Source organism: Heliangelus exortis, chromosome 6, assembly GCF_036169615.1.
Source record: "Heliangelus exortis chromosome 6, bHelExo1.hap1, whole genome shotgun sequence".
Taxonomy (NCBI): domain Eukaryota; kingdom Metazoa; phylum Chordata; class Aves; order Apodiformes; family Trochilidae; genus Heliangelus; species Heliangelus exortis.
In genome coordinates this window covers 24,086,775-24,113,581 of record NC_092427.1, presented here as the reverse complement: position 1 = coordinate 24,113,581, position 26,807 = coordinate 24,086,775, and the positions used below count along the sequence as shown (strand labels likewise).

The 26,807-nt window shown below is 35.7% G+C and overlaps 2 protein-coding genes across 4 annotated transcripts in view; both read right to left on the bottom strand.

The window, feature by feature from the left end:
• The window catches only part of TTN (titin), a 237,288-nt gene that overhangs the window by 81,884 nt on the left and 128,597 nt on the right, over window positions 1-26,807 (bottom strand). For all 3 annotated transcript variants that reach the window (XM_071747224.1, XM_071747225.1, XM_071747226.1), the window contains 40 exons: window positions 26,511-26,606; window positions 25,883-25,957; window positions 24,950-25,030; window positions 24,124-24,228; window positions 23,546-23,620; window positions 22,804-22,887; window positions 18,873-18,923; window positions 18,397-18,792; window positions 17,914-18,189; window positions 17,407-17,682; window positions 17,122-17,261; window positions 15,977-16,103; window positions 15,633-15,896; window positions 15,262-15,528; window positions 14,777-15,040; window positions 14,148-14,287; window positions 13,912-14,038; window positions 13,535-13,801; window positions 13,179-13,445; window positions 12,416-12,682; window positions 12,170-12,309; window positions 11,096-11,222; window positions 10,193-10,335; window positions 7,728-7,851; window positions 6,353-6,619; window positions 6,113-6,210; window positions 5,790-5,958; window positions 5,431-5,697; window positions 5,010-5,276; window positions 4,641-4,919; window positions 4,123-4,531; window positions 3,860-3,984; window positions 3,438-3,704; window positions 2,607-2,876; window positions 2,216-2,518; window positions 1,792-2,094; window positions 1,260-1,447; window positions 1,061-1,175; window positions 571-855; window positions 106-257 (listed from right to left, as the gene is read on the bottom strand). In XM_071747224.1, the coding sequence (XP_071603325.1) occupies window positions 106-257; window positions 571-855; window positions 1,061-1,175; window positions 1,260-1,447; window positions 1,792-2,094; window positions 2,216-2,518; window positions 2,607-2,876; window positions 3,438-3,704; window positions 3,860-3,984; window positions 4,123-4,531; window positions 4,641-4,919; window positions 5,010-5,276; window positions 5,431-5,697; window positions 5,790-5,958; window positions 6,113-6,210; window positions 6,353-6,619; window positions 7,728-7,851; window positions 10,193-10,335; window positions 11,096-11,222; window positions 12,170-12,309; window positions 12,416-12,682; window positions 13,179-13,445; window positions 13,535-13,801; window positions 13,912-14,038; window positions 14,148-14,287; window positions 14,777-15,040; window positions 15,262-15,528; window positions 15,633-15,896; window positions 15,977-16,103; window positions 17,122-17,261; window positions 17,407-17,682; window positions 17,914-18,189; window positions 18,397-18,792; window positions 18,873-18,923; window positions 22,804-22,887; window positions 23,546-23,620; window positions 24,124-24,228; window positions 24,950-25,030; window positions 25,883-25,957; window positions 26,511-26,606 (7,943 nt within the window). The remainder of the gene's footprint in view (window positions 1-105; window positions 258-570; window positions 856-1,060; window positions 1,176-1,259; window positions 1,448-1,791; window positions 2,095-2,215; window positions 2,519-2,606; window positions 2,877-3,437; window positions 3,705-3,859; window positions 3,985-4,122; window positions 4,532-4,640; window positions 4,920-5,009; window positions 5,277-5,430; window positions 5,698-5,789; window positions 5,959-6,112; window positions 6,211-6,352; window positions 6,620-7,727; window positions 7,852-10,192; window positions 10,336-11,095; window positions 11,223-12,169; window positions 12,310-12,415; window positions 12,683-13,178; window positions 13,446-13,534; window positions 13,802-13,911; window positions 14,039-14,147; window positions 14,288-14,776; window positions 15,041-15,261; window positions 15,529-15,632; window positions 15,897-15,976; window positions 16,104-17,121; window positions 17,262-17,406; window positions 17,683-17,913; window positions 18,190-18,396; window positions 18,793-18,872; window positions 18,924-22,803; window positions 22,888-23,545; window positions 23,621-24,123; window positions 24,229-24,949; window positions 25,031-25,882; window positions 25,958-26,510; window positions 26,607-26,807) is intronic.
• On the bottom strand, window positions 19,774-22,696 carry LOC139797632 (probable DNA double-strand break repair Rad50 ATPase). The gene has a single exon (XM_071747228.1). It carries the CDS (start codon window positions 21,774-21,776, stop codon window positions 19,797-19,799), a length of 1,980 nt encoding a protein of 659 aa, XP_071603329.1. The 5' UTR covers window positions 21,777-22,696; the 3' UTR covers window positions 19,774-19,796.

Genomic DNA, 26,807 nt, shown 5'->3' with positions numbered 1-26,807 from the left:
TGGGATATGTTTCTAAAATCAATTTCCAAAGATCAATCACTAAAATAAGACACAAAATTCAGTAGCACATGTGCAAACCAATGAAATGAGAAAGAATGGACTCACCTTGCTCCATGTTTTTCGGCTAACTTCACGTTTTTCAATTATATAGCCAGTAACTGGACTTCCACCATCATCCTCAGGAGGTTCCCATGACAGCTGTACTGTGCTCTTGATTATGTCTAAGACCTTAAGTTCTCTTGGTGCGCTTGGACGAGCTAGAAATCAGACATATTGTATTAAATATTTTTAATGGGAGATTGACAGTTGATCTGTATGTAATCTATCTGTCAGAAGACTTACTCTTCTTAGTCATAATTCCTTCTTCACTATTTCTTAATCATATCCTTTAAATATTAAATATTGAAAACCAGAAAAAAATTTTTTGGAGTATGGATTTCTAGGTTTTAGTTATATTTTAAAATACTTGGTTTACTGAAAGTTGTGGGATTTCGTATTATTAACCTAATTAGACTTTAACAGAAGAAATATCGAATGTTTCAATGCTAGAGTACATACATGTCCACTTACCAATGACGTTAACATTAATTTCTCCTGAAACAGATGACACGGGGTTTTCTAATGTTAGGGAATAAATTCCCTTGTCTGGACGTTCACTTGGAGTAATTACAAGTTCTGCAGAGGAGGCTGTGGTCTTCATTGTTACACGATCACCCTCTTCTAACACTTGATCACCAAAAGACCACGTGGCAGTTGGCACAGGGTAGCCAGTGATAGGAACACAGATTTTGATTGGCTCTGGAACAATAACTTCCAGACCGTCTTTAAATGCACTTAGGTCCATTGTAGGTCCAACTGAAAAAAAGTGGAAAATTAATTAGATTGGTTATTTCCAGATGTTTTGAATATGTCTGTGTTGAGGTCAGAAGACAAAATGTCACACCTTGCTCTTCAGGCTCTTCAGTATATTACAGCTATATTATTTGCAGATTTCATAACATACGAGAAATAGTTGTGTCTTATGTGATTAATTATCTGTAATAAATGTCATTTGGCTTACCAAAAGTATCATCTGCAGTTAATGGCCCAATAGCCTCTGCTGGATCAGACACACCAGCTGCATTTTCTGCTGAGACTCTGTAGTAATAACTGGATCCTTGTTTCAATCCCGTTACCTAAAAAACATAATCATTTATTAATGCATATTTGAAGATGATCTACATATTTTGAGTACTTTGTTAATAAACAGAACATCTTACCTTAAAAGTAAGATCAGGTACTAGTTTTGTGTTACAACGTATCCACTTGTCTGTTCCTTCTTCTTGCCTTTCAACAATATAGCCTAAAATAGGACTTCCTCCATCTTTGAGTGGTGGTTCCCATGTGAGCTGCACTGATGACTTAGTTTGATCTGAATGATCCAGGTTAATGGGAGGACTTGGTCTCTCTAAAAATAATTTGAAAGAAACAAATTTTTGCAACCGGTAAAGGAGTATAGCTCTGCATATCAGCTATTTAATACCTTAAAGTACTCTTTTTCAAAGCTTTTGCAAAGTTTTTCCTAAACCAGTTTTTTAGGTTGGATCCTAATTTAAAATCAAAAATATCTGGACTTCTTATTGAACCAAATGATAACAAGATACTTTTTATATCCTTGAAAGTAGGAAAAGTCTAACTGTACATGGTATCTGCAGCACACATTTCTTAACTGAACTTTCCAGCACACAGTATATAAGCAACCAAAATATCCCTGTCTCATAATGCAATCACAATCAGTGACTGCACACTTACCAATTGGGTCCATAATTTTTACTGCACGTGTAGCAGGACTTGGTTTGCCAACTCCAACCATGTTTTGAGCTCTTACTCTGAAGAAATATTCTTCATTTTCCACAACATCAGTCAGGACAGCTGACAGTTCATCAGCTCCAGTGATCATAGCTGGCTCCCATTTGATGGAAGATCTGTTCCGCAGTTCAATAACATAGCCAGTAATTGGAGATCCTCCGTCATACTCCGGTGGTTCCCATGTAAGTGTAGCTCCAAACCTGTTCACATCAGTAACTTCTACATTTTGAGGAGGACCAGGAACATCTGCATTTTAATTAAAGGAGAAAAATAAAAACAAGGTATATGCTTTTTACCTTTTCTAAGAGTTTGTAAAGCTTTTTTTACAGTGTCATCAAACACTGAGTTTTTCATAAGTGCTGCTCACCAAATTTGCTCTTGGCTTCTACGGGTCTCTCTGTTTCCACTGGTTCACCGGTGCCCACTCTGTTCCGTGCACTGACACGGAAGAGGTACTCAACCCCTCCTTTTTGAAGTCCAGTAACAATGAATTCACAATTTTCAGCACGATCAGTGACTGTAATCCAGCTCTTACGCTTGATATCACGTCTTTCAATAACGTAGCCTATTATTTTACTTCCACCATCACTTTCTGGTTCTTGCCAGGCCAGGCCAACTTCACCATCATAAGTTTCAGTGACTTCCAAGTTTCTAACTGGACCTGGAACATCTGAAAAAGAAACGACAGTATTTTAGGGCACTGTATTAACTCTGGCATAAATAAATGTAAGCAAGGTTGTAATAATGGAAGTACTTACCAATGACCTTTACATTGATGAATGCCTCTGCCTGGCCATGTTTGTTTCGAAGTATAACTTTGTACCTTCCCTTATCCGACTTCTTTGCTTCATAAATTTTGAAGGTACTGCAATCAGTTGTTGTATCAACAGTTGCTGTGGGCAGACTTTCCTCTTCTTTCAACCATTCAGCTTCTGCTCTTGGGTAGGCATCATATGGAACAGTCATAGTTAAAGGCTTCCCAACGTCAACCACAAGGTTTTGATCACCAGTCTTGATTCTAGGTGCAGCTAAGGAAGATCAATGTGACAAATAAGTACTTAAATAATAATAATAAAAAAAAATCTGAAATATTTGTATAGTCAGGAAAGAGGCTAACTTAGAAAAGTAAAAGGAGCTGGTGTGTGAATTCTAATATACCCACTGGATTGCTCCATAGAAAGAAACTCAGGCTGGTTGGTATGTATTGTGTCCGCCTATAAAATCAGGGGAAAGAGAGTGGCTCTTTGAGCATTTATATAATGTATTTTATTAGTCTGATTCTGTGAAATAGACAAATTAGGAATTACGTGCTATATTATATAAATAATTTTCAGGTGATATACAGTGGCCTAAAGAAAACGTCTCCATTAAGCTCAGACACTGAAAAGTGACCTGTATTTTCCTCTACAGTGTCATATAATAAAAAATGTCTGCTTCCTGCACTGTAATTCATACAGACTTGCACTTGTCTCAGCTTGATTGTGTATTCATTTTAATTCAGTTCTTTGAAAGAGTAAAAATAACTGTAGTTGAATAGTTATTTGAGCAATCTAAGATTTTATAGAAGAAACACAGAGCAAGGAACTTACCAGCTAATTCAAGTTTAGCTCTGGCTTCTTTATCTTTGGCAATAAATCTGTATTCCCCTTGGTCACGGGGCTTTATGTCGCACACCTGCAGCCTGTGGACCTTTCCTTCACTCATCATTTGATGTTTGTCACCTTGGACAATAATCATATTATTTCTCAACCACTTGACCTCCACACCATCTTTGTTCAACTCTGCCATGAAGATGACATCTGCACCAGGAGGTTCATAAATATCTTGTGGTGGTCGGATGATCTCAACAGGGATTTCTGAAACAAATGTCAATTCATTTGGTGTATTTATTATTTCTGTATTACTAAACAATGAATAAATAAATTCTATTTATGTCAATTCATTTGGTGTATTTATTATTTCTGTATTACTAAACAATGAATAAATAAATTCTATTTATTTTTATCCATACCTTCAACAAATAGCCTTGCCCTTGATTTCCTGTCATCCACTCCACAGGAATATTCACACTCATCATCTAGTCTACAGTCTTTTATAATTAGTCTGTGCAGATTTCCATCTTTTTCAAACTGGTATCTTTATGGGGGAGAAAAGGCAGCCATATCTTAGTTTCCAGACAAAGCAACAAAGTAAAACAAGCATGCTTAGCAGAATAATAGGCATAATACTTATACTTAATAATACTCATTAACAAGCTTATTACAATATACATACTTTTTGCCTTCTCTGAGTTCTCTTCCATTTCTGTACCATTTTACACTGGCTTTCTCTTTGGAAAGCTGACATGTGAAGACAGCATCATCAAATTCGGTGACAGTCTGATCCTGGAGGTGTTCAGTGAAGTCTGCTGGTGCTTCTGTGATGAGAAGTTCTGCAACAGATTTGTCTTGTCCAGCAGTAACAGTGTATTCACCTTCATCTATAAATCCACAGTCTTTGATGATGAGTGAGTGTTTGTATTTATCAACTTTGTACAAAATGCGCTTGTCGAATGTGATCTCTTCACCATTCTTTGTCCATTTGAGGGTTGCATTAAGGCGATTGACTTTGCACCAGAATGTGACGGTTTTCTTCTCCATGGTCTCAATATCTTCAAGGGGCTCAACAATTTTGAGATCCTCTTCTGTTAAGACAAAAAAACCCCTAAGTGATTAATTTACATCCTCATGATCATATTGTGAAAATTGGATGTAGGTTGATGGAATGATTTTAATACAGTGAAAATTATTTACCTAATACTGTTAAGGCAGCAGAGCTTTTGACGTGTTCACCTCTCTGGTTTGACAGTGAGATGGTATAGTTATCTTGATCTTTCAGCTGTGCATCTCTGATTCTGAGAGTGTAAACTAAATCCTTCTGGACAATTATATACTTTGCACTATCAAATATTGCCTCCTCATTTTTGTACCATTTCTCTTTGGCACCTTCTTTATTTACTTCACAGTTGAAGATAATTTCTTGACCCTCACTAACTTGTTGGTCCTTAAGGGGAGTTATAATCCTGAGTTTTTCTGAAATTGAGAGTATAGAAAAAATAGGACATCACGCAGTATAAGGCATGCAACAAAAATATCACCTGCACATTGACAAATAAAGCTTACCAATAACTGTTAATTGTGCTGTAGCTTTAGCTTCACCAACCATGACAGTGTACTTTCCTGCATCTCCTAGAATGGAGTCTTTAACCACAAGTGTTCTTTTTTTGCCATCTGAAATGATGTCGTACTTATCACCAGGCTCCAGGACTGTGTCACCTCTCAGCCACTGTACTGTAATTGCCTCTTTGGATACCGAGCAGACAAATTCAGCTTTGTCTCCTTCAAGCACCTCAAGATTTTGTGGTCTGGAGAGAAATTCTGCTGCAAGTTCTGAAAGAAACAGTTTTGTAGATATTTCATTTTAATTTTTTACTTATGAAGAGACTAAACCTAGCTCTGTATTCTTGCCGCATTTAAAGTTTTTTAGTTTTATTTTTCTAGAAAACGAGTTATATAATGAGTATATATAAAATAACTCTCTTACCATGTACAGTAAGTTTCCCTGTTGTACTAGTGCTTGGGAGTTTACAAGTATATTTGTCAGCATCGTCAGGATGAGCATTACGAATGATAAGAATTCTCTTTCGGCCATCAGAAATGTGCTCAAATCTACCACCATCAGGCACCTCCTCATCTCCTTTAAACCAAGTAACTTCGGCGTTAGGCTTTGAAACTTCACAGATCAATCTTATAGTGTCATTTTCATTCACTTCAAGATCAGGAAGATTTTTTGTGAAAACAGCCTCTTCCTCTGCAACGTGAATTTAAAAAGATGATTGAAGTTTTTCATCAGGACACCATTTTTAATTTTTCATTGGTTAGATTCTAAAACACTGGGTTTACCTATCACAGTAAGTAGGCCTGATGTTCGAGTTGTTTTTGCTTCACAAGCATATTCAGCTTCATCATCGAAGACACATTTACTGATAATAAGAATATGTTCTGCACCTTTGGAAATTATGTCATACTTTTTGCCTTTTCTGATTTCAATGCCATCCTTAAACCACTTCACCTGTTTTAGAAGAAATTAACATGGTTATTAATACTACATGTATACACCACAGATTTCAGGTATGTGTTCTTTTGCAAAAACACAATAAGTTGCCAATAAAAAAAAATTCTCTAGTTGAAGGAGATATTCAGATTTTAAAAGTGTTATTATTGACCTTGACACCTGGACGAGAAATTTCACATTCAAATCGAGCAGATTCTTTTTCTTTAACTTCAAGGTCTGTTAGGGGTTTCAGGAACTCAATACGAATAGCTAGAAAAGAAAATAAAAATTTTAGTGGAGGGAAGTCCCCAGTACAGAAGAATAAATTGCTGACACTAATATTCTTGCCAGTCAGAGGCACTATAACACAAATAGCATTTAGACAATTTGTAGAAAATTTTAAATTACTCACGTTCTACATTGAGAAAACAAGATGTCTTAAAATCCTTAGCATCACAGGTATATGTTTTTGCATCATCCAGTGTGCAGCCATGGATAATGAGTTTTCTGACCCTGCCATCAGAAATTATATCATACTTCTTTGATTTGTGAATTTCTTCTCCATTTTTGAACCATTTAACTTCTGCTTTTTCCCTGGAAACTTCACATTCCAGTATTGCAGTGGCTTCCTCTTCAACAGTCTGGTCCTCAAGTGGTTTAGTAAATTCAACTGGGGGTTCTAAAACAAATAGAATCATAGAATCATAGAATTGGCTGGGTTGGAAGGGACCTCAGAGATCATCAAGTCCAATCCTTGATCCACTACTGCTGCAGTTACCAGACCATGGCACTGAGTGCCACATCCAGTCTCTTTTAAAATATCTCCAGGGACGGAGAATCCACCACTTCCTGGGGCAGCCCATTCCAATGCTTGATCACCCTCTCAGTAAAGAAATTCTTTCTAATGTCCAAACTAAACCTCCCCTGGCACAACTTGAGACCATGATATATAGATTTTGATACAAAAGATCTAAATTATAGCCAGTCCTCTAGTAGTACAAAAATGCCCGATACATATACTGTTCACTAATTTTCCTTGACTGAGTAATCAAAAAATACCTGCTGAGGTTTTAAATTTTTTTTATATATATTTAATGTCTAATCATGTTCAGTTAATTCAGCTGATTTCCTTATTTTCAGACTACTGTGAAATTAGACTGAATGTTATATTTGTCCATGGGGTTTTTACTCACAAATCATCACAAAGCCTTGCAACTTAGTTTCCTTATCTGAACTATACCTGTGTGATCTCAGTGACTGAAGTTATACTCTGAACCTAAAAAATGTTTTCTAAATTCAATTACTAAATTGAATTACAAGTCTGTGCATTTTTACTTAGCCACACACAGCTTGCAAACAAGTGCAAGTGAGTATGCAGTTAATGTTATGTCATTTAACTGACAGTGCAGTTGCGCTCTCATAGTTTTCTGGATACTCCAAAGAACACACACAGAAAAATGCCATTGGGAGCTATAAAGACTAGTATTTATGGGTCATCTTGAGGCCAATTGAATACTCAAGTATGCAATGAATCCCTGGAAATCCTAGTGACTTCTGATTCACCTCCTGTGCCTGATACATCTCCAGTATTTCACTCTCTCCTTATCACTTCTGTGAAGCATAAATACTTTAAGTGGCTTTTTTAATCAAGAAAGTTATCTATCACTCCAATTTTTTATGTATGCAAGTAAGTATTACTTGTTCTATAGTGTTAATTAACAGCCTATTTCAAGGTGACTCACCAATTGACCATGAACACTATGACATAATTAAAATGACTGACTTACCTTTCACAAAAAGATTTGCTTGAGTTCTAAAATCTTTTGCTGTCAGTGATACTTCTCCTGCATCTGTTAACTTGACATCTCTAAGTATAAGTGTGTGAACTCTCCCTTCAGCACGTGTCATGACCTTATAAAATACATAAAAAAACCCATTTGTAAGTATCTACAACAAATACTTACAATTTTTAAAATGAAATAGAATTCTTATTTATCATAACCTGTGGAATCCAAGTTTTTACTTCAATATGAATTTTTGATGATTTCCTTTTGTATATACTAGATACAGCATAAGTAAAAAATCTTTTGAGGATTTTGAGAATAATTTTGATTTTGTCTCTTCAGTTACAAGAAACTGGAATTATAAATTTCCCTTTTTTAAGGTATTTGTGTCCCAGATTTAGAAAACCTAAGTCTACTATAAAAGTTCAAAATTAGGTGTAGTTGACGGAATGTTTATATTTAGATGGTACTATTACCAAAATAATTACATTTCTGTGAAGAAGTTGGTATTAGTCCTGGCTACACCTGAAGTAAAAGTTCTTAGAATGATATAAAGAGGTTTGGTGTCACCTCTCACACACTTTCTTGGTAAAGAATGCTGCCTGTAATGTTTATTTCTATTGCTAAAATTACTTTACGAAAAATTTCTTTTCTCCAGGGGGGATGGACCTGGGCGATGGAAGTAGACAATCTGCATTGTAGCCATTAGGAGGGCTGCTACTCATTCATGACATAAACATTAACATAGGTATTTAAGGGTAACATTATTTTTCGAAACCAGCATCTACTACTTTACCACATTTTTCTGGAAATAAAAGGAGGAAGTGAGCTTCTGATTAGGAAGAAGAACAAAAAGAAGTCCTTTTTGTTTCAGATGTAAAAGAGAAACTAAGAAGCTGTCTTTCCTCCAAAACAGCCACAGTGTCTATTAAAACTAGCTCTAGTGAGTGCTTATCTGAGAGGGTTTGAGAGAAAACCAAATATGTATTTGACTAAGATAAGAAGTGAAGATAAACTAAGAAATCACTTCAATAAAGGTAATATGTGTACAGCTGGGTGCCAGCAGCAGAGGTAAAATAATGCTTTAAATTAAAAATGGCTGAAATGAAACACTTGTGCAATTAGATTAATTCCTGAAGACAGCAGTAGAAGTTTTTCAAGAGGCTATTTTAAATTGGCAGAAAGTTATACTTCAACCAAATACATGGCTTACTCTGAATTTCTTCTTGATAAAATTTCAGCTGATAGTTTTGACTGTAAACTGAATGAAAATCTACATTTTTTTGTTCATGTAAATGAAATGATAGATCAGACAGATAGAAATGAAATAATATTCCATCACACCAAATATTGAGTATATAATATTTTTCTGGCCAGGCAGTAATAACTACAAAGACACTGCACTGATCAATAGCTTTCCACATTTTTTTTTCTAGATTCAGAGGTGATTACATTGGTTTATTATGTGTCTTGTCTGCTGAGCTAACAGTTTTTTAATCTGTCCTTAAAAGTCACCTATTGCCAATGCAATTTTTTCTTCTCTGATTTCGATAAACTATTTTTTAATGAAGTATTTTTTATTTAGGCAAATTCAGTGAAGCTCAGAAAGATCTAGTAAAAATAGTACATTAAAATTTGTATTTAAGAGAAAAAAGTCTGTGCCAAAGTACTATTGGCAGCATTATTACAGGTTCTGAAACTTCACTAGTTCATGTAATGCCATGAAAGTTTGCTTTGTCTGAGCTTTCCAATTTATTTTTTCAATTGCATTATTTCCCTTAGGCCCAGTACATGAAAAAGAAGTCTTAAAACCAGCACTTTTATTTTATATTTCTTAATTTATTTCTTTATGTATTTCCCCTAACTAACTTTAAATAGTAAGCTCACTGCATTCCAGGCTGCTCAGATCTCAGAGTTAAGACCAGCCACTTGATGAAGGGTTAAAAATAGCTAGTGAGAAGTGCTTGACAAGCAAATCTGCTCAGAAAGTTATCTTGAGAGGCAGAACAAATTCCTGAAATGGAATCTGAATCCTCTTAATCCCCTTATATGCAGAACAGGACTGCAACTCATCAGTCAGGAGAAAAAAAAAACATTTCCTGATAGCACCTTTCAAAACCCACTTACTGTAACCACAATTAACCTGAGCAAAAATCATTCCTGCCCCTGTGTTTGAGCCTCTAACAGACTGAGACAGAAAAAACCCTCTTTCAGTGATTGGTATTTTTGAACATTAGTTTCCCTTTGCACAGTAAATACTTGTAGCATTATAGAATACTGGAATTTCTGGGGGGAAAATGCTGTATCTAATTTAGTGAGGATTTGCCATTCAGCAAAGCAACACTGCAGAATTGCTATGCTTTAGAACTTCTACTGGCAGACATTAAATGAGAAATAAGGAAATGGAAGAGAATTGAAAGAGAGGAGGTAGAGGAAACATGAGGAAAAAAACAGTTTAGTTTCTTTACCTTGTCACCGGGCTCCAGTTTCTTTCCTTGCAGGAACCATTCTACTGGTATTCCCTCATAAGAGAGTTCACAATCGAAGGTTGCTGATTCCCCAGCTGTCACTGTTACATCCTTGAGGGGTCTCAGCAAGCCAATTACTCGAGCTTGGTAAGAAGACATCATTTCCAGATTAGTCACTTCTACCCAAGAAAGAGCTACAGCCCTTATGTACTAATCTCCATGGTGGCTTCCCTCAAGAGAAACAGACATCGCAATGCTGCTCTTTAAATTCCCTAAATAGAAGAGGCCACCCTGGGTTTTTAGGGGGAGGGCTGGTCACCTAAAATTTCCTATTTACAGAGCATGTTTCTTTAAATTGAACAAGGTCAGCAGGAAAGTTGCCATGCATCTGTCTCCCTGCCAAGCCTTGCATGCCTCTTGGTAGATAAGGCATGTGCTTTCTAAAATAGCGAGGGCTGGGATTGGAGTAGGAAACAAGTGGTCTTCAACTGTGTGGTCTGTCCCTGTCCATCAAGCTCTTCACCCTATCCCCAGATATCACTATGATCCTGTCCTCTCAGGTTAATGTGATATTTTATTACAGCAAAGCTTGTAATACTTTGATTTCATAACAACATATGATGCCAGATCATGAAGCAGTCTCCTTTTTTTAAATTCTTCTTTATGAATAAATGATATACAGCAAAGCTACAAAACATTTAGGACATTCTCTTTGCAAAAACAAACAAACAAACAAAAAACCCAAAAACCAACCAAATAAAAAAAGGCTTGACTAATTAATCCTTAATTTGCTGCTCTGGAAAGAACTGCTGTGGGTTCAAAGAGATTTGTTCGCCATTCCAAAGAGGCAATGAGTACCTTGTTTCTGCTTATGTAATTAATTGCAGTTTAAAGGACACTCACCTTTCACTCGAAGGTGAGCGCTTGACTTGGCATTTGCTGCTTGGAAATCTACTCCACCAGCTTGATCTAAGCGTACATTGTACAGGGTAAGGAGGTGCTTTTTGCCTTCCTTCTTGATTTCACATTCCTGTAAAAAGAGAAGTGAATAATTTTTTTCACTATCTCTTCTGTGCTGCTCACTACAAGAGCCCCTATTTATCCTCATACCATGTTATCTGTTTTCTCCTCCTCCATTTACAGCACCTAGGTCCACTGTAAGCTGTAATATGTCTTACAAACTTTCATTCATGGGCTTTTCCTTTCAAAGTCCCCTAATACAGTCTGATTCCTCTTAGAACGAAAGGGCAAGAAGCAACACATTAATGTTGGTGAATGGTATGTGCCAGTTGAACAGGCAATACATCCATACATAGGCCAGTTAGAAGCTTAAAAACAATTAATAACTTGTTCTGTGACCTTTCCTTGAGAAGGGATCTTTTATCTTTTCCAGTCATCGATTTTCATGGAACTTCTGATCTTTGTGTATTATTCATATTGGTACTGCTAATAGTTACCAAATTATTGCCAGTCATGTTTGTATTGTTTCTTAATTTTCTGATTCTTCAATCAAGGAATTAGGAATATTTAATTAAACCTTTTATAATTTTAAACCAACTTTAGTCATTATAGTAATGGAAGATTTTGAAAATATGACTCTTTTTAAACCAAACATAACTCAAAAATGAAAGGCAAATGTAGACAACCAAAAGACTGTATATTTAAATGCCATTATGTTTACAGTGAATTCCATGAGGTTCTTGTATTTGAGATACATGGTTGTTATGGACTAGCAATATAGTACTTATTTTTGTAAAACTTTTTATTGTTTAGGTATTTTATATAATATTTTAGATTAAGTTTAAACTACATTTAAGAAGTTATTAATGAAAAAAGCAATATTTTTATTATAGTGACCCTTACTGAAAACAGAAAGAGACTGACTTAGTTTCTGCAGCCACCTTCTTCTCCCTCACACCCCTCCTTCCCACAAACTGTCGAGGTACATGTAAGAAACATTCTGAAACATTTGCTTACAGCTGATTCAGTCAGGGGTTCTCCTTTGAGTTTCCAGTTGCCATGGACATCTTCCTCAGAGATTTCAATATCAAACCGGGCAGTCTCTGTCTCAATCACCTCCACACTGTATAGTGGACGTACGACCTCAATATCTCGGTCTGGAAAAAAAAAAAAAAAAAAAAAAAAAAAAAGTGATCCATTTCCTCAGTCTCTAATGGACTCCAAAAGTTTTCTACTACAGAGCAATCAGGAAAATACCCATACCTTCAATAATGAGGTTAGCAGAGGTTTGATCGGTACCACAGTCACAAGTATACTGTCCAATGTCTTTCTTCAAAGCTTTCTTGAGGATAAGGATTCTCTTTTTGCCATCAGCCTTAATAACAACATTCTTTGATGTAGTAATTGGTTGGCCATCCTTCATCCATTTCACCGGGGCATCTGCTTTGCTGATTTCACATTGTAAGATTACTTCATCTTTCTCTACCGCTGTGTAATCCTGTAGCTTCCCAGTGAAGTAAGGGTCTCCCTCTGCAAGAACAAATTAAGATATGTTGCAGCCTGAAGTTTTAGTCTTTCAAAAAGGACAGTTGTTTCTCATTTATGCCCTGCACCAAGATTATATACAGTCCTTATAAATATTACAATCTTAAGTTGCAAAAAGAGAAAAGAACAAATATGTAAGAAACAATTCAGCATATTACTAATACTACTAACAACATTGCTTTGGTGCTCTAGGAGTTTAAAAGCACCATTTAGGTATCTAATAGTTAATTTTGCAAGTTACCTAAAATTTTAAAGTTATTTTAATTGCCCTTTGTGAATGGTCGAATAGTGACCCCAAGACAAAAAAGAAATTGTAAAATTTTCAAAAATCACAATGTAGATATAGGCTTAATCAAAATACCACAACCAACCAACCAAAAATACCCACCAAAGTCAACCCCAAGACTTTCTGATCAGTATTTTCTAGTACTAAGATTCTTGAGATAGTATACATAATGTAAATTCTTTTGGGTATTCTTACCAAGAACAGTGAGTTTAGCTTCTGAGGATTTGTCCATAGCTTCCACTCTAATCTGAGAAGTATCATCAATAGTAAGATCTTTGATTGTGAGAGTATGGAGTTTGCCATCATCTGCCATTGAAACCACTTTGCTGGTATGTAGTCGCTGGTCATTCTTGAACCAGACAACAGGGATATTTTCATGGGAGAGTTCCACAGTGAACACTGCAGTTTCTCGCTCCTTTTTCGTTACATCTTTGAGAGGACTAATGAATTTCAGCCGTATACCTATAACAGCATACCATTCATCAGTAATAATGTTATTAATAAATACTATTCAAGGACTATCTTTCCTAGAAAAGCAAAGACTGACAAACCTTCAATAATTAGTTTGGCACTTGTTCTCTTATCCTCAGCCTCAAACATATATTTAGCTTCATCCTCAAATGCAACAGATTTAATAATCAGAGCATGCTTTGTTCCATCTGAAACAATTTCAAATCTTTCATTGGGAGTGATCTCTTCTGTTCCTTTCAACCACCGGAAAGTCTTGGGTTCTCTGGACACCTCACATTCAAACTTGGCTTCGTCCTTCTCAAAGACTTTCACATCACTTAGTGGAGTGATAAAAATGAGAGGTAATTCTGAAATCAAAGAAGAGAACTTTCAGTACTTTGATAGGTTCATATAGACCTTTCTGCTGCTAGATTTGTTGTAATGCCTTGAGATACACATTGAAAAGTACAGACTGTACCTTTTACTTTCAGATTAGCAGCACTTTTAGCATTAGCAGCTTGGAAAGACACTTCTCCAGTCATGTCAAGATTACAGTTATGAAGAACAAGAGTATGCTTCTTCCCATCTTGAATGATTTCACAATCCTGAGATAAAGAAACGTTAATATTTTAAGAAACCACTCAGACGACATTATTCATAAATATGATTTTTCTAGCATGAATTATCGTCTATAAAACAAAAACTAAGCCTTACAGGTGAAGGTGTTAGAGTTTCTCCCTTTAGCTTCCATATAGGATGGACATCAGGCTCAGAAATTTCAATTTCAAAGCGTGCTGTTTCACCAACAAACACTTCTGTTCCGTACAGTGGGCGCTCCACATTAATTAAGCGAGCTAGAGTAAAAAGATCCAAAAGTTCACATCTATTCACTCACTTATTTTATACAACAGAAATGAAGTACAAGGATATCAACTCTGTCCCTATGCCTTTTTTAAGGCATTCAAATTCCAGTGTTTATCTGATAAATTTTTAAAAATCTTTACAACCCCTTTCTACAATATGCCTGAAAGTATAGTTATTTATAGGATGAATATTTTTTCCTCATAGTTAACCCAGATATCGGTTGCAGTGAATTAAACTTTTTTTCCGGGCTGCAAATGGAAATAGACAATAATCAGTCCTGCAGATCACCACTGTCTTTACAAAAGCTATGTATATAACTTAAGATATATTGTGTCTTGTAAAGCTAGATATTCCAGCTATTAATCATAACTGTTTTTTTTAAAGGTACAGTTTTTAGTGCGCTATTCTGGAGAGTGTCAGCCTGTCTACACTGTTCCATAAAGTTTTCTGTATTTTCTATTAGCCAAGGCATAACTTACCCTCAATGCTGACATTAGAAGTAGTTTTGTCAGTTCCACAGTCACACTCATAAGCACCCTTATCACTCTGTGCAGCCTTCTTAATCTTCAGGATACGGCGCAAACCATCCGTTTTTATGGAAATTCTGTTGGAAGCTACTAGTTCTTCACCATCCTTGTACCATTTTACTGGGACATCTTTGCTAAGTTCACACTCCAGAGTAATGTCATCTTTCTCCACAGCACTGTAATCTTGTAATTTCACAGTGAAGTACGGATCGGCCTCTAGATATGGCATAGTGAATATAAACCAGTAAATTAGCAATATAAATTTACTAAAAGATCAATATTTTGTCACTTTCTACTTATAGAAAATGTTTGAACTTATTATATACATTATATATAGAATAATATATGCTTCTATATGTATAATTTATATACATATATATAATATATATTATATATGTTATATATATATACACTTTTAAAATTAATTATGTAATTACCTAAGACTTTGAGGTGAGCTTGTGTATTCAAGTCCTTGACTACTGCCTTTATTTCAGAGATATCATCAAGTGTGACTTCTCTCATTTCTAGTTTATGAACTTTGCCTTCTGAAGTAATAAAAACTGTTCTGCTTGTGTGGAGTCTCTTGTCATTTTTGTACCATTTCACTTGCATGTCCTCATGAGAAAGTTCAAGCTGAAAGTGAGCTGTTTCACCTTCTTTCACTGTTTGATCCTGTAGAGGTGAGATGAACTTCAGCCTCACACCTATGATGTAAACACATAAATATCATCAAAACAAGGTTAATGTAGTTCCAAAAGAGACATTATTTATCCATTTTTAAACATTTTGTTCATAAGTAGATACTTGCCTTCCACAAACAGTTTTGCTGTGCTCTTCTTGCCATCAACTTCTGCAGTGTACTCTCCCTCATCATCAAACTGAGAATCATTGATTACAAGAATATGCTTCTTTCCATCTGCAATGATGTCAAATTTTTCTCCAATCTTCAATATATCAGTGCCCTTAGACCATATAACATTGGCTTCCCTGGTAAGGACACATTCAAACCTTGCTTGACGCTTCTCAGGGACAGTAACATCTTTTAGGGGCACAGCAAAGTCCAGTTCAATTTCTGGAAGCAAACCAGAACACATTATTTGTAACGTGCTACACGTGAACTCTGAGTTTATCGTACTCGGTGGTTCATCATACCTTTCACTGTCAGGATAGCTGTAGTAACTGCATTAATTGCCTGATAAAGGACTTCACCAGCTTGCTCTAACTTGACTTTGTGCAAGGTTAGGAAGCGTTTTCCTCCTTCAGCTTTGATTTCACATGTCTGGAGAGAAGACAGACTTTAGTAAATACAATGCCAATGCTTTGCTGCTAGGTATTTAAAATAAAGGGATTCGATAGATATTTTATATACAGTAAAGAGTCAGCTAGAAATACTGGAATGGCTTTTCAATGGAAGTCAACACTTCCACTCAAAAATAAAAACTATCAAGTACATTTGAGCACTGTTTCCAGTTCTGGAGCTGCCAAAATAAAAGGGCATAGAGCTCCTGGGATGTGTCCAGAGGAGAGACACTAAAATGATCAGAGGGCTGACCATTTTTATCACCTTTTCATCACCTTGTTCAGCATGGAGTAGAGGAGGCTCTGAGGTGACTGTATAGCAACATTCGAGTATCTGAAGGGGGCCTACAAGAAAGTTGGGGTAGGGCTTTTTACACAGGTGTGTAGTGAGAGGACAAGGGGATATAGTTTAAAAGAGGGGAGATTTAGGTTAGGCACTAGGAAAAAATTCTTTCAGGCGAGGGTGGTGACGTACTAGAACAGGCTGGCCTGGGAAGCTGTGGCTGCCTCCTCCTTAGAAGTGTTCAAGGTGAGGTTGGATGGGGCCTTGAGCAACCTGGTCTAGTGGAAGGTGTCCCTGCCCATGAAGGGGGTTGTAACTAGGTAATCTTTAAGGTCCCTTCCAACTCAAACCATTCTATGATTCTATTTATTCATCATTCCACACTTGTTTTAAACGTCAACATCATTCCTAGCAATATATGTAGAATATTTTTATTATTATCTGAATAATGTGCTGTATTCCTTTAAGAAAACAAAGCCCTTCAAAGTATAACCTTTCTAGTATGTAGTTCTTATTTACAGAACCAGTGTTTTTTAATTACCACCATACTTAGTGTTTCTATCCTCTGGATCGAGTAGCAATCATAGGTCTGCAAAGACGCTACCGTAAGGATGCAAAGGAACCTGCTTATGGTGTTTAAGTATAAATAAACTATGTTTACTATAAACATTGTAAATATTATAAATAAATTTATTTATTATTCAAGGATTCTTACAGGTGAGGGTCTCAAGATTTCTCCTTTCAGCTTCCATTCACCAGGTATATCATCCTCAGATATTTCTGTGTCAAAGTTTGCAGTTTCTTTCTCATAAATGGTAACATCCTCTAGTGGCTTCAGAAGTTCAACATCACGTTCTAGAATGCACAAATGAACACAATTAGGTCAAGTTTTGATAGAGCATTAGAACAATTCAGGTTATCTTTTTAGTTGTTTGTTGAGAGATTTTTGAAAATTTGCCTATCAGTTGATTAAGAATAATACAAATAAAAGCTTCCTTACCACCAAGGGTCAGTTTAGCTGGGTATCTGCGACCTTCAACTTCCACTGAATATTCCCCAACATCATCAGGGCCAGCATTCTTGATTTTCAGGAAAATTTTATTTCCTTCTTTCAAGATTTCTGTCTTGTCAGTTGGTTCAGCAGGGATTTCCTCATCTCCTTTAAACCATTTAATGTTTGGTGTATCCTTGACAATGTCACAGGAGAAAGTAGCTGTTCCTTTTGGTTTCACATGCTGGTCTCTTATGGGTTTTACCAACCAGTCTCTTATCACTTCTGCATGACAAAAAGTTACATAAAAATATGGCTTAGCAGACTTTTACTACAAACAAATGGGTCATAAAAAGGAGAAATAGAACTATGAGACCTTGTGTAAAAAAAAGATCTTCATTTCTGTAAAAATCTTGCCCATCCATTTATATTGTAAAGCTATGAGAAAACGTTTCCTAATTTTAAAACAATCCAAACATCCAACGGAGAAAGGAGCAAATGATTTTTACTGCTTACCTACTACTTTAACACAAGATGAGCATGACAACTCAGTGTTTTCCACGGTAACAGTGTAATTTCCAGCATCAGCATCATCTGAATCAGTGACTGTGAGGGAATGTGACAAACCAATGATGCCCAGAGCAAATTTCCCAGGTTTGGCTTTGATGATCTTCCCATCCTTCCTCCAGATCACACTTCTTTCTTTGTTAAGGTCACATGTCAAGTACAGTGGCTGGCCTTTAATCACACTGACTTCCTCATCAAGAGTCTTCACAAACCGCACTGGGAGTTCTGTAGGAAACACAACATTCTGATTTGTCTCATTTATATACAGAAGATGTGATGCACAAATGCCAGACAAATTAAATCAAAACATGTAGTGACTGATGGAACAAAATGATGCATCTGCCAACCACTGTAAATTCACAACCTATCAGTACTTCCAGCTTGAAGAATAACTGGACTTTAAATTTCTGATACATTTAAAACAGACAATACCTTCAACAATGAGTTTGGCTGTAGAGGTCTTCTCTTTGTTCCCCAGTCGTAATACACAAGTATATTCACCAGCATCTGACAGCTGAACATCAATAATATGCAGCTTCCTATCTTTGCCATCAGCAATAAACTTGTGTTTGGGGCTCTCTCGGATGTTACTTCCATCTTTCATCCAGCTGGTAATCGCAGTGGATGGTGAAATAAGGACTTCAAAGATTGCAGAAGACCCAACAGATTCAGATTCTTTTAGCACAATATCTTTCATCTCCTTGACAAACTTCAGTGGTACAGCCTTGAGTTGGTAAGTGAATGGAGGCTCTTCAGGAGGTTTTTCACCACCACTTCCTGGCCTGAGCTTCCTTCTTTCTGCATCTGCTGGTGAAGGTGTCTTCTTGGCTGTAATTCAGATTCAGAAATGAATACACTAATCCTGATTTATTACTTTTGCTGGTAAGTATTGACTTACAGTATCCTACCTTTGACTGGACTGAGACCCTTCGGAGTTTCTTCTTTTGGTGGCTTGGCCTCTGAAGCAGAACAGCAATACAATTAGGAATGTAGTTAATTAACATACATGCAAAAATGAAGATAAATATTTATTTAAATCAGATTTTCCCTTCCCTTAGGTGTATATAGATACAAGGTGAGGAATTAAAAAACATATGTATATATTTATTCAACTTATACTGTGTGTATCTCAATGGTAAGCTCAACATCTTGAAGCATGGGGAAGACGTATTCAGCAGCAGGGAGTGAAAGGCTGCTTAGCAGGTCCTAGTTCCTCAACTTATTGCCCTGCCCATTATTCTGTAAAATTCTGCCATTCCCTGACACTTTACTCACAATTAGTCCCTTAATCAATACCCACCTGTCAACCAAAATAGCTTAAGTACCGATTATAAATTAAAGGGGTTGAGTTTTTTTGAAAAACACACAATTTTATTATTGAAGTCAACAAAAATATGTTTTATCAATTAAATATATGTTTCAGTAAAAAGTGATACTCATCACAAGTGAACATCCACAAGTGAGGGACATTCTGTTAGTTGCCAAACTTGTGATGAATCATTTCAGATTTTGAAAATATTTCCCATGCTATGCTGCTTCTCATCATCAGTTTGAAAAAGGAAATATAAAACATACTTTTAATGGGAGAATGATATGAATGAAACGCAGAACAGATTTTATTGCAGTAGATGAAAAAATGAATATTAGAAAAAAAATGTGTGAGTTTTTCTGAGAAAATAATGGCACACAATATGATCTATGTAGTCCTATAATAGCATAAGAGTTACAATGAACATCAATTCAACAGATGTACATACAAACAGGTAGACAAATGTATGAAGAGTGGCTGAATGCCAATACAGCCAGCCGACAGACTAGATGGGTGAAAGGTGTTAAAGAACAAAAGCAAACATCAAAATGGCAAATGTTATGCTCCTGAAGCAAATAGTATAAGCACTCCGTGGAAGAATTGGGCAGTGGTCTTCCTCACCTCTCTTTGCACGAGTCTTTGCAGGAACATCCAAAGGTACTTCATGTGATTCTCCAGGTGTATCCAAATTCCTGCTGTCACTCATAAATCTACTGGCCTGCTCAGTCACGTGAGCAGGTTCTGATTTCCGATATTCTTTTTCTCCTTCTTCTTTCTTGGGAGTTACTAACTTACCTATGCTTGAAGTAACTTCTCCATTTGCAGGAATTCCTTTGCTTGATGGCATTTTGTCTGAGAGCTTTCCTGTTTCTTTTTTCATGGTGATAGATGTGCCAAGTTTATCTGATTTTTTTTCATCTGATGTACCTTCTCTTATGGGAACTTCTTTTGCCAGAAGCTTAATTTCTTCCACAGTCAAAGAATACTTCTTTTCTTCAGTTTTATCTTTGCTGCTTTTGAGAGATGGAATTTCGTTACATTCATCCTGAACGGTATGAGCTTCCTGCAACTGTTTTTTATCTTGACTCCCTGGTGGCTCAATAGGAACCTTCATCATTGGCTCAGATCTGTCAACTGTTTCACCTTTGACCCCTTTTTCATGTTCACCAACAGAAATGTTACCTTCCATTCCTTCACCTGTAATGGCTTCATCACACAATTCTTTTTCTGCAGGTAGTTTTTCAGGGGCATTTGACAATCTAATTTTGTCTTTTTGTAAATGGGTGCTAAAGATGGTTTTCTCTTCTTTCTTTGGTATTATCTTTTTGCCTGATTTTTTATCAGTTAGATGTGCTCTCTCAGTCAACAATTGTCCTGAACTTTCCTCAAGGTGAACTTCTTCCTCTGTAGAATATTTTTCACATGTTTTCCTTTCCACTACTTCTGTCTTAACAGATGGTTTAAAGATTATATAAGCTTTTTCTTTTGGACTCTCCTCATCTTCAGTGAGGTGTTCTAGGACAACATTTTCAATCAGTGATTGTTCAGACTCCTCAGACAGGTCTAAAGAATGTAGTTCTTCTGATGTAAAGTCCAGATTTTTACCTTGAGTTATTTTCATTTGCTTCTCTTCTTTATTAAGAATCTCATCTGTAGGTTTTTCGGCTACTGTCATAGCAGATTTCTTCATCCAGTGAGATTTATTCTGTATGCCATGCTCCTTCATGGAGTCTCCAAGAGGAACTTCAGATTTCTCTAGAGTAAAACCTCCTCCATCCTTTCCAGTTTTAAGCAGAGGAATTTTAGCTAATCCTGCCTCTGTGATTTCCTTCACAGATAAAGGTTTATCCTTAATAGAAAATTCTTCAGGTTGCAAACTGACTTCTGATTTTCTCTCTTTTCCTCTAAGTTTTTTCTGGTCCTTGGGCTCATACAGCTTTCTGGGTTTATTTTTAAGTACACATATTGACTCGATTTCCTCTTCTTTTTCATGTACAGGAATCTTTCCTTCATGAAGAACACTAAACTTGTCAGAGACTTTCTCTACAACACCTTTCCTATGATCAATCATTTTAATTTCATCCCCCTTTTCTTTTCTAGAATCTTCCTCCACATGTTCAGATGCTATAGAAATAGATTTCAATTCCTCATCAGGAAGCAGTGGTTTATCCTTTGAATAAGTAATGTGATCTATTGCAACTTCTATTTTCTCACCCATAAAGGTAGTCTTTTTTGGAACTACAGGTGTAATTTCTGGCTCCTCTTCTTCGGGGGCCAGGATAAAATACTTAAGAGACACTTTCTCCTGCTCATCTCTCTCTGGTTTCAGTATTCCATCAGCTGTTTCCAGTGAAATTTTAAACTCCAGTGGCTCTACTGTCTGAATATCCAGGACTGTCTCCTCCTCCTTAGGACTTACTCTCTCTTTTACATGCAAGCTTTTCTCAACCAAAGTCTTCTTTAACACAATTGACTCAGGCTTTTCTTCTTCCCCTGGGGGCATTTTATCTCTGTGCTTTAGTACAGATGGTGCATTGGGCCTTTCTGCAGCTACAAAGGTTTCACAGGTAATTTAGAGAGTTAAAATCCGTAAGAACAAACATCAGGAACAATCTATTTTAAGACAAAATTTCCAGCTATACCTGAAATAAAATGAACATACAACACATTTCCTCCACATAACAGACAACTTACAACACAAGCACAAAACAAGAGAAAGATAAGAACGGCACACACAAACAGTACCAAAGGCATAAGAAACCACTCTTATGGTAGAGCATTGTCCCACTAGTTTGCCAGTTTAAAACCAATTCAGGTAAAAAGTAGCAGATGACAGCTTTCTAAGACCTATCTGGCCACCTGTGTAAAATGGATTAGTTAAGCAGCTGCAGGCAACATCACCAAATAAATGGTCAAGAGACTTTCATGCCTAGGTTTCTCAAGTGCCTTAGAGCTGAGTTCTACTCTAACACAAAGTCCTTTTGAACAAGCAGCATGTACATCAGATGTACTGATGGACCTCAGGCTCACAGTGCTTCAGAGGAATTAGTCTCTCCACAGTTCCTTTCTCACAGCACAGTGTGAGATCAAAGTGTATCAAATGAAAATAACAATACTCCAGTTCTTCAACAAAACTTACATTTCCCTGGGCTTCAATGGCAAATTAAAAGCGAAAACCATACAACGTAAGATTTGTCTGAAATCGTGTGTGACCTTTCTTCTGCTATACAGACAATGTAATAAGACATACATCAGGACATAAACAACATCAAGGAATCAACAGAATGCACAGATTTCACAGTAGAACAATAAATAAAGACACAGACATTACCATCCAGAAACAAGAGCACAGATTCATCCCTAAGCTGTTTCAGAGACATTTGCCTTTTAGATTAGGTGACCGTCTCTATAACAAGATTTTTGAATAAGATCTTCCTGAAATGAATCACTTCATTTGCTCTGTCCTGAAGATATTTATGTATCTCAGAGAGAAAAAAGCCCTATAAATAGCACATAATAAACATAAATACCTGCTTTCTTTCCAACCACAGGGACTGCCACTGGAGTAGTAACAGCTGGTGCTGGTTCTGCTGCTGGTTTTGGAGATTTTAGAGCTGCAGGGGGAAAAAGAAGAAAAACAAAAGAAAAATGTGTTTTAATGTTTGTTTTAATAAATAATTTTGTTTTAAGTATGTCCTTTAAAATGTTCTGCAGATTGTATGAAGTTTTCAGTCTTTGCAATACTGAAGACATTCCTATAATGTCCCTTTACCCTGAAATCTCTCAATGGAAGCTACTAGGTGCACAAGAAAGGTTGCGCTTATATTCATGGCTAAAGAATTCTTAGCTATTGCAGTTTTAGGCCCAGGAAATGGAACAGCTGCTTGCTTAGATTCTGGCATTTCAAACACAAAAGGTACAAACAGGTTAATTTACATGTTTTGTAATCCCACTGAACATTCAAGTTAGAAGCGATAGTACAGAGAGAGTTAATTAGAGACAAAATTCATTGTTTACTTAGCCAGAAAGCAAGAGATTAACTTGAGATAAGCTCTCTTAAAGTGAGATGTAATGGAAAAAAAGATGAACTTTTCAAGCACTGAAGAATTAAAGATAATAAGAAATCCAGAAGATTGCAAAGTGGTTAATCATAGCACAATACTCATGGGCCAACTGGATGATAATTATGCTTTAGGTTAATATAGCATGATATTCAACAATGAATATCATTTGTTTGCTGCAATAAGGAAAAAGCGTATAACACATCAGTACCTTTTGTTGGTTCTGGCACAGGTTTCTCCTCTTTTTTTATGACAGGCACCTCAGTTTTCTTAGGAATTTCTGGGACTTTAAAATATTATTTTTATTTTGTGAGATATATTGAAACACACTGAATCCCCAACTCAAATTGTCTCCAAGTGTTTAAAAGTTTTCTTTCTTTTTAGACAAAAACAATTTAAGATGTTCATAATGTTTAGGAATATGAACTTTTGAGAGTGAGATGAGTAAATTAGAACCACAAGATGCAGAAAAGAACAAATATTTGCAAACAAAAAGAACACTTGGATTGTTTTCCTATAGTTACATTTTTATAACTATCATAAAATATTTGTTAAGTTCTCTGCACAGTGAAGACTGAGAAAAAATCCCAATGTGCAGAATTCAGACTCAAATATGGATGTTAAATTTTGCTTTCAACAAACCTTTAATTTACATGATCAAGTTAACGAGAGACATCTTGTAAAGATTTCAGAGAATAAGACTTAAAAGTGGGAGCTTGCTTCATGTTTGGTTTTGTTTGTTTGTTTTTAATTATACTTTACCAGATAGATTTGAATATGATCTAGTACCTTCTGGTTTCCCAATTTTTTCTACCGGTGTAGATATTGGTTTAACTTCTGGTTTAGGTTCTTTTTCTGGTTTAGGTTCTTCCTCTTCTGTTTTCTTTTTAGGAACTTTAAAAGAAAAGGAATTTCCATTTTAAAGCACAGGTAAAAGAATAAAACAGTGAATGACTCAAAAAATTAAAAATATATCAACATATGAAAAATATGAATGTAAAATACATAGTTCAACATAAACAAAGAATAAGACAGTGAATGAGACAAAAGATTAAAAATATATCAATAGTCATGAAAAATATGAATGTAAAATACATAGTTCAATATAAATGGAAGATTTTGTGTAACTATTCAAGATACTATTCTGAAAGCCTTTTTGAATTCAAAGTAATTTAGAGAAGAAAGATGCTTTATTGAGAGCAGTCCATCTGAGAGGAAAGATATCAATCTTAATTGTCTATGAGAGACAAAAATACTTATAGCATATTATATATTTCTCATCATATTTAAATGATAAGGTACTACACTTAACTATACTTCAGGGTCCAGAAGTTGAAGACAGTGGAAAACTGTCAACTCTGGTATAGGCTTTACAAAATTTAAGAAAACAGAAGAGAGTTACAGGGAACCAGATTTTCATAATTACACTGTTTTCATCACAGATCCTTTGATTCCCACTTCATCCTGCAACTATAAGGGCTTTTACCAAGAAACAAATATCAGGTAGTGTTTTACTCATTAAATTTTTCATACATAAAAACATGCTACTTAGAGAAATTTACAAAGCAGTGTTAATATACTGGGTTTTAAAAAACAGAGCCTATATAAACTATACCTCTTTTCAAAACAACTTCTTCTTTTGGTGGAGGAGTAGCTTCGGGAATTACTCTGTGAGGTTTCTTTACTAGTCCAGGCACTTAAAAGAACGTTATTCCAGATTTTATTATGGGTTCATGATAGCAGTAAGAACTAACCAACAATGCAGTAAGAGCTAACCAACAACTAACCATTCCAAACACAGAAATCAAATGCTGGTCGACTACTGAACATTATAAGCAAAGATAAATGTTTTGACATTAAAATTGATAGCTTTAATATATAATTTAGATAAAGTTGTCTTCTATGTTTACACATAATGTTGGATAATTTAATAATTTCCATACCAATTAACAAAACAGGAGCACGGTTTGAAAAACTACACAGGTTGTGTAATCAAAGAGTTAGCATAGGAACATTTTAATCTCATTTTCCTTTTTCATTACAGCCTTATGTTACAGATCTATTATCTGAACTATGATGTTCCCAAGGATACAGTTGGTTTAATTTCAAGACTTGAAACAAAATTAAGAAGAAGTGTTCATTGTTTAGCTGCTTAACTTGCCTTAAGCTCCAGTGGATATGAAAAATACACTTCCAGGAAATAATAAACTAAGTATGCTTGAGCAATGCTATATGTATTTAAACAGTATATTATTTTTTATGTCTCCCTAAGTAGAGAACCCAAGTGAGAATCTACACAAGTGACAAAACTCATAAAAAGAACTCTTCCCTAACTCTGTCTCTTGCATCTCATGAGCTGCATTATGGAAAGTTAAAATGAACATAAATATAGCATGAATATCTGTAACCAAGACTAGAGTCTACTGTTAAGCATAATCTAATGTAGAGAATGTCTTGAGATTTCTGACCAAATTAAAGACAAAGATGTTGAGAACTCGGGGTTCAAGAGAGGCTTACTTTACGTAAGATTCTTATATTAGCTTGGTACCTTTAGCAGGTGGAGGCTCCAATTTTGGAGGCTCAGCAGGTTTTGCAGTCACAACTTTCTTTCTTGCATCCTGAGCTATAAAGAAAAATATTTTAATGTTATCCTACAAATCATTAGATTAAAAAAAAAAAGAAAACGACTCTAAAAAAGCCAAATAACTGATTAATACTACTGATACAATAGAAAGAAAAGAGCTATAAAGCTAAGAATCTGGCTGAGTAACTGTTTAGAAGTCAGAGAAATTGTAGGAAGCATGGTTTAGCTGAAGACCAGCAAATTATTGCTGGGGATTCTTTTCATTTGTAAAACATGTTAAAGATAGAAGAATTATGTGAAAGATAGAAGAATGTGTTAACCTGGTTAAGATTTTTTTAACACATTGCTTTTTTCTGTAGCTATTGAAAAGAACCCATGTAAACAGACTTGGCATAACACTGGTAAAATAACCATAAGTGACTGAGCATTAGTAAGGCGCACCATTAGAGGGAAAGTAAATTAGAAAAGGAAAGAAAAAAAGATCAAAAAAAGAGAAATGCATCTAAAAGCATGCTTTTCAAGATTCATCAGTATCATTTAAAAGGATTATGTTTCATTTCCCACTGTTAATTGTGGCTTCAGATGATTATACCTTTAAGGAGGTCTTTTGCCAATTTAATATCTTCTACTGGTGCAGTAGGTGGTGGTGGTTTTCGCTTTTCAGGGATCTTCTTTTGAGGTACTGGTGCTTTAAATAACATTAGGTAGATTTAGTAAAAGTTTGCTACCACAGTAGTTATACGAAGAGTAATGTACAAATGCAAAGATGTAATTTTCCAATTCCAGTGAAGCCAGTGAAAATACTCTTTTAATTAAATGGGAGCATGGGGGGTATGAAAGACGCTATTACTTTGTAACATGCACACAATACAGATATCCAAGTTGACTT